Source organism: Hydra vulgaris, chromosome 05, assembly GCF_038396675.1.
Source record: "Hydra vulgaris chromosome 05, alternate assembly HydraT2T_AEP".
Classification (NCBI taxonomy): Eukaryota; Metazoa; Cnidaria; class Hydrozoa; order Anthoathecata; family Hydridae; genus Hydra; species Hydra vulgaris.
In genome coordinates this window covers 24,471,319-24,479,223 of record NC_088924.1, presented here as the reverse complement: position 1 = coordinate 24,479,223, position 7,905 = coordinate 24,471,319, and the positions used below count along the sequence as shown (strand labels likewise).

The 7,905-nt window shown below is 33.8% G+C and overlaps 1 protein-coding gene across 1 annotated transcript; it reads left to right on the top strand.

Annotated features, from left to right (window-relative positions):
* Positions 1-934: 934 nt before the first annotated feature.
* LOC136080280 (uncharacterized) lies at positions 935-2,311 on the top strand. The gene has a single exon (XM_065796895.1). It carries the CDS (start codon positions 935-937, stop codon positions 2,309-2,311), a length of 1,377 nt encoding a protein of 458 aa, XP_065652967.1.
* Positions 2,312-7,905: the final 5,594 nt, after the last annotated feature.

Here is a 7,905-nt window from a genome sequence, read left to right as displayed (position 1 = left end):
AAACACAGAAACGAAATTATAAATATTGTCGCTGCCGAAAACAAAGACAGACAGGATCGTTCCATGAATGTCATTGTGGTTGGTCCACCCAAAACCGAGAACAAAGACGACAAGAAAAGCGTCACGGAGTTCATCAAGGCTTGTGGTCTTGATGACTTTACAATCAAACAAGCACGACGCCTAAACTCAAGTAAAAAACAAACTGTTCATAACTCTAATATTATTCAAGTCTCTCTTGCAAACGAAATGGAACAAACTGCTGTTTTAAATCTCTGCAATCGCCATCAACTCCAACAATTTAACGGAGTTTTTGCACGAAAAGACAGAACTCCGGCTCAGCAAGAAGAGTTCAACGAAACTCGAGCTAGACTTAAAAAGAAAAACGAAGAGCTGAAAGATGCTGGGATTCTCGACCAACCGTTTCGGAATGTCATCCACAAAAGAACCGGTCAAATATGCTGTATTGATGTCACAATGTCAAACGAGCAAAAGAAATATGTGTACTCCTCAGCAACTACAGCTCTCAACGAATATCGAAGAAGTAATACAGCAGCTACAACAAGCACCGCTTAAGAAAACTCGTCCACCTAAAAAAAAACACACCAAAATAACGCCCAGCATTCCTGTAATAAATAAAAATAATCTATCTCCTGTAAATCTCCGCTTTTGGGCCAACAATCCATGCTCACTAAATAAAAACAAACGCGACGAAGCCATAGCCCGTTTACACAAGTTAGAAGTTAAAAATACTCCTCACATTTTATTCTTCACCGAAACTTGGTACAACGGAACAAGCGACACGGTTATACCAGGCTATCAAATTCATCGAAGAGATAGAGACGGAAGAGGAGGTGGCGTGGCCATTTATATACAAGAAGAGATAACTACATTAGAAACCAATTTTGCACAATTGAACTCAGACTCAATTGAACAAATGTGGCGCGTTATTAAGCTTGGCAACAACTCAATTCTTCTCGGATGTGTATATCGACCACACGACCTAAATGACGAAACTCTTAAAAACTGTATAGCATCTATCAAAGCTTCGAAAGCTGCCGCCCAAAGGTTAGAGTGTGATTTCATTATAATCTATGGGGACTTTAATTTTAGCAACACATTTTATGAGTATTTTGAGATTGACGGTGGCGTGGCGACAACAGCACACGTGCTAAATGAACGACCAGGAGACATGAAATTTCAAGATTGCTTAAACGAATGCCTACTCACACAATTGATCACCTTCAAAACATATCGTAGTAACAGATTTTCAGAGCCGAACAGTTCTCTAGACCTAGTAATAACAGACAAACAAGATCTCTTGATAGAAATAAAAGAAGAAGACTCGTTTGGGGACACTCCAATGGGACAATCTCATGCTCTAATCACGGGTCAATTTGTTCTGAACGACAAGATAAAAGTACCACCAATCGTGCAACGAAAACGCTATATCTGGAGCAGAGCCGACTACACTAATTTCTCGCTAAAATTAAGTTCAACCAATTGGAAAAGCTTACTCGAAAACTGCTCAGCTAACGAATGTTACAATCTATTCCTAGAAGTGTACGACGAACTAGCAACAGAACTCATTCCGTCGACTACCTTGCCCTTCAAGAAGAAACACGAACCATGGATAACAGACGAAGTTTTAAAAGCTATAAGAACAAAAAAAGAATTTTGGAATAAATATATTGCCTCTGGTCGCCATACACATAGAGAGCTCAAAAACAAGCACAAAGAAGCATGCAGAAATGTAACCAAAACTTTGAGAATAGCAGTGTTAAAATATGAAGTGAACCTAGCTAATTTATATAAAAACGACCCTAAAAAGCTACACGCTCATATCAAAAACAAAACCAACTCAAAATATGTATTCAACTCCATAGAAACAATTGATGGAACAATTTCAACAGATCTTCAAATTATTTGCACAACCCTGAACAATTATTTCCAATCAGTAATTGTCAACGAGCCAAACGGACCTGTGCCGGAATTAGAACCCCGAACTGACAAAAAATGTCTATTAGACGAGAATATCTTTTTAATCAACGATATCCGTGCTCGAATCGCAAACCCAGACGAATCTAAATCTCTTGGTGTTGATAACGTTCCCCCTCGTGTACTCAAACACTGCGCAGAAGCTTTCGCATTGCCAAAATCTTTCTCAATTAGCACTGTACCAGACCTATGGAAAAAATCTAACGTCACGCCCATTTTCAAGAAAGGAAACAAACTAAGAGCATCCATTATAGACCAGTTTCTCTCACATCCATACCATGCAAAATATTCGAGAGTATATTACATGAAAAAATAATGCTACACTTTAACTTAAACGGTTTAATAAGCAGAGCACAACACGGATTTATTCAAAGAAAAAGCTGTTTAACTAATCTCCTCGAAACTCGCGACTTCCTCACAGAAGCTGCACACAAGAAGTATCCAGTCGATATGATTTACACTGATTTTGCAAAAGCATTTGATAAAGTCCCACATAATCGCCTATTGAGCAAATTGAAAGCATATGGCATCAGCGGGAAAGCACTCATGTGGATAAATGCTTGGCTTAACAATAGACAACAGCGTGTTGTCCTTGATACTCACTCAACTGCTAAAATATTCACATCAGATTGGAAAAAAGTTACAAGTGGCGTCCCTCAAGGAAGTGTCCTCGGCCCTCTCCTTTTCGTACTATTTATAAATGATCTGCCGGACAACATTACCCGCCAGTTCAAGCTCTACGCAGATGATAGTAAAATTATGAACATGATAAAATCGAATGAAGATATGCTAGCTTTACAATCAGACATTGATCAAGCCATAAAACGGTTTCACAAATGGTTGATGTTCTTTAATGTGGAAAAATGCAAAACAATGCATGTCGGTCGAGGTAACAGAAAATCAAATCAAATCTATTCAATGACGAACACAGAAAGCACTCGTCGAAACCTGGAGGAAACTGAAACTGAACGATATCTAGGTATTCTAATATCAAATGACCTCAAAGTCCGTGCCCAGGTAGAGTCTGCAGTCTCAGTAGCCAATTACAAATTGGGCCAACTAAAAGAAGTATTCCGAAGCAGAAGCATTTATCTCTGGCGAAGGCTTTACATCACATATGTGCGCCCACACCTGGAATTCGCTATTCAAGCATGGTCTCCTCACCTAAAAAAGGATATCAATATGCTTGAAAGAGTTCAGCGCAGAGCGACAAAAATTTCCTCAATCAAACATTTCCCATATGAGCAACGCTTAAATATATTTAGAGTGACAACACTGGAAGAGAGAAGAGCTAGAGGAGATCTTATTGAACAGTTTAAAATTAAAAATAAAATTGATGATGTTAACTTTTTTGTTCCTCAAAGGATCTCTAACAACGTATATTGCAGGAGGAGTCACAATAAACAGCTACACAGACAAATTATTAGCGATTGCGAAGAGCGGCATCACTTTTTTACTAATCGTGTCACACCGTCCTGGAATATGCTACCACAGGAAGCAATTGACACTCACTTGGTCAACTTGTTCAAAAGTTTCCTCTCACGATGGGCATCTTGTCTCGTTGACAATTAGCCCTACACATTAGTAAGTATAGAGATGCCTGGTGTTGCATCTCTTCGTCAATATACTTTATAATTAATAATTGACTAATTTACAGTATTATTGAATTTGTAAAAACATAAAAAAAAAAATTATTATTGATTGTAAATTTATTGATTCTAAATAAAATCAAATTCATCATCATGTTATTAGGGTTATAAACTGTATAAAAAGCAATAAAACAGCCTCACAAAGTTGTTTTACATTAACACAAGCTCTTTATTTTGTTAAAACAACTTTGCAGTTTGTGTTATTGTTGTTTTATAGCCTTTTCTAACAAAAATTAAATACTTTTTAAAACAACACGTGTTTTATTGTCAGCATGAACTTATTAAAGTGTTCTCTATGACTAATTGAAGCGGTTTAAATATTTCAATATATTTGCGTTTTTACTCATACTCTTTTACTTTTACTTTTTTAAGTAACATGTAAAGTAAAAACATTTACTAAAAGTAATACTCATTACTTGCTCGTTTCACTTTAACTGTAACTAAAACTCTAAATTATAACTTAAGCTGTTTTCACCTTAAATTATTTTTTATTATTTTTAATCTTAAAACATGTACATTATACAAATTCGAATAATAATAATTAGCAGTACGAGTTATAGTTTTATTACAATGTTATAAAATTATGTTAATTTTTTTTATATGAGATAATATTTTAGGTTATTCTATTTTATGTTATCATAGATATAAGAAAACTTAAAGTTTAAAAGTTACTAGAAAAAAAAGTTACTAGATTTTATATTTACATTAATGTGTGTTCTATACCTGTTATGAAATTTAAAATTTACCGATGAATATAAACTTAGTTGAGAATAGCAAAAAACTTATTTTACCAACTTGTTGCTCTCACGTTTGGGGCAGAGGGTATGGAATTTCGGGGAATTTTGTTTTCTTTGGTCTTCTTGGAACAACAAAAATAACCATAGAAAAAATATGTGTATATATTTTTGAATCACATTGAAACATTTTGATCTTGTTTTGTTTACAACAAAAGATCAAGTCTTTTACCCAATGTTTTAATTTTTGATTTAGATTTGTTTGAACCGAGGCTCCAGTAATAGTTTTTTAAAAAAAACATCATTTATTACCAAAATGTTGAAAAATTCATAAAATGTGTCGTATGACTGAGAAAAAGCTGAAAGATCAACAAAAAATCACCTCACAATAGCCAAAGTGTTAATTTATCTATCGTAACCAGTGAAAGATAGGTACAAAATATTTCTTAAAATATCTGTTACTGCCACAGATCTCTTGTTTCTGAAACAAATTTTCTTCAGAAATAAACGTTTAAACGCTGCAAACGGACAACAAATGTTTATGTATATATATATATATATATATAAACTTTCAGCTTAAGACAAATATCTCAAGAAAGAATGTTAAAAAAAAAAATAATTTTTAAATGTACTTTTAAGCTTCAGAGTTTGCATTTAGGTATCGGATCAAAATTCAAATTATTAGAATACTTCAATAACGAGAAAGCGAGAAAATAGTTGCTGTAGCAAGCTTCTTGAATCCACTCTTCTATTTTTTTAATAGTTCTTTACAAGAACTCTTTATTTGAAGTAGCTTCTGAAGCTTTCCTTAGCTCATCACACGCTCTATATTATCTTAAAAATGTTTTACTGTACGCACAGCAAAAATGAATATTTTATTACGAAATATTTTTCTTAAAACAAGAAATACGTTTTTTGCTTTTACAAATAAATATAATACCCTGCAATTTGTTCTTAAAAACAAAAAAATATATTTCTTGTTTTGAGAAAAAAATTTCTTAAATTATGATAAATAGATTTACGATTTTGCTGTGAGTCCTGATGAGTTGTTAGCAACTTTGAAAGATTTTAAAAGATTTGGAATTCATTGTATCTAAAAAGTTTGATGAAGTCTCACCCGAAGACATTTTTTTTAAACTATGACCTAGAATTCAAAAGTTAGCTAGTAGTCTGGTGAAATAAATAATTCAAGACATAGTGGCAGGTGTTTATTAATAAAACTGCTTTCAGAAGAATTTCAGCTTTGATTCTACCGTTTAAACATCTTTTTTTACCTCCGGTTGTTTTTGAATAAAGAACTTTTTACCATTTTTATATTGTGATCTCAGTCAAAAGATGCTAACGCCAGCACCAAACAACTATATGGTTTCACCATTTTTTCAATTTCACCTTTGGAGGAGGCTTTTAATAAACCGAATAATCTTGTTGATCTTAAAGGTTTCAATTAAAAATAATGCAATGTTGGTAAAATAAGATTTAAAATGACACTGCTAAAAACTTGTTACATTTAACTTTGACAAAATTAAATCAAAGTGCTATTTCTGTCAATTTAATTTTTATTATATTTCTACTGACTTTAAAAAAAGCTTGTCATTGGAAGAAAGAGTTATTTACTTATGGCTATATGAAGCTCTCCAACATGATGGCAAAGGTTATCAAGAATAATGGTCGGCTAGGAATTTTAGTTAATCTTGTACCAACCCCATTGAAATAGCCAGGGCTTGAAGTGAGTGAACTGTATGAGATCAAAAACATTTAACAAATTTTAATTGCCATGTGTTTGGCCTCACGCTATTGTATTTAAAAACCACGCTTTTTTTTTAATACCATAACGAATTTGTGCGAATTTAAACTGGAGGTCGTTCATAGGTGCATCCGCTCCGCGTAATGTTTTTATCCAGGCAGGAGTGTAGAAATGAGCCAAAAATATATTCATATGCATAAGTTTAGCAACCATGTTATCATCATACCGAACCCGTTTGGAAAACATATACATGATTCCACTATGTATGTTGTTGGCCACCCAACATGCTTGATGCATCTACCCTGATTTGAGAAAGTGGGTGCCATGGGAGGGAGTTTCACTCAAGATAACTAGAGTGTTTTCAGCAGAGTCACAAAAGTGATCTCTTGGAAAAGTTGTTGAATTCTTGCAAGATAGCGTGTTTGTAAGTTCTTTGACAACTTTTTGTTTTATGTTTAACAACCATTCGTTTTCAGTTTCCAGTACTTGTATTGCTTAAACTTTATCCAAGTTTGACCATGCATCTTTAAATTTTGAAAACATTACGTTTTTTGGGCCTAAAATGTCACCAAATAATTATTTCCATACAGCACCAACAACAAGTTTTAAAATGTCATGACGACAAGCTGGATAGAGTAACTTTTTATCTAGACCTGCTAACATTAACATTGCAGCTCCTTTGTGTACACCACTATTGCTAGCTGTTGTATCAAACACTAAAGCTACAACTCCGTCTGACAGATCACAAACTTGTATCAGATAAAGCGTTGCTTCAGCTTGAGTTGCTCCTTAGAAGTTAGCTAGAGAAGGTACACCTAATAAACTTCCTTCCTTATATTCGGGAGCTCCGGAAATAAGAATTACAAATCGTTGATATTTGTCTCCCAGCATAACAACGATTTTTTTACCTACGTAGCTTAAGAGTTACATATTAGTCTTGATTTAATTTTGTTGCTACTTGTTGTAGATTTGTTTCAAAATCAGGATCAATTTCAGTTCAGTCATCTTCTTCATTTAATCGTGTCTCAGAATCATATTCTAGCAAAGCAGCAACTCCTTCCACCTGTTCTTGTCTTAAAATATCCAACCTGCACTGTTCTTTTTCTGTAATTCACGTGCTTGTCTTGCAACTTTCATTTTGACTTTGGTTTCAAAAATTGGTTTCAAAAATTTACCATGTCCATCCACACATACTTTTCTTTCTTGTAGTTGGTCCAAATAAAAGTCGACACCATCTTGTTTTTTACTTTCTGACAAAAAACTTTAATTTCTTTATCTTATCTATGGCGTTAGATGTACCAATGTTTAAAAGTAAATCCAATTGTTTAATAAAACTTGCTCTCTTGCTACCAGAGTCAGTTGTTCTTCCTTTATTTTTCATTAAACTCTGCAATTCATTCCAAAGTTTTATAATATCAAACATACAAACCTGTCCGTATTTATTTTTTTTATGCGTGCTATATTCCAAAAATATGGACTGCATTAACCATAGAATAAGCAATATCCTCATTCTTCACTTTATTTTTAATATTTTCTAAATTGTTCCTTAGAAATAAGATATATTTCATAATTTTCCTATAATCAGGCAGTTTGGCCACATTAATTGATGTTGAAGGATGACCATTTAACCAGAAATCAGTTAACTTTCTTGTCACAGGTCTGCGTGGAGTTCATTTGTGTAAGCTAGGAAAACCTTGACGAAGTGGATTTTCTTTTCGTTCTTCAGACTTTTTGTCTGCATTACTTCGCCGTGGTGATTGATCGCGCTTTTTACTACTTTGAG

Excerpts from the sequence above, each read along its gene's own strand:
- LOC136080280 (XM_065796895.1), top strand. The coding sequence starts at position 935 with ATGTGGCGCGTTATTAAGCTTGGCAACAACTCAATTCTTCTCGGATGT.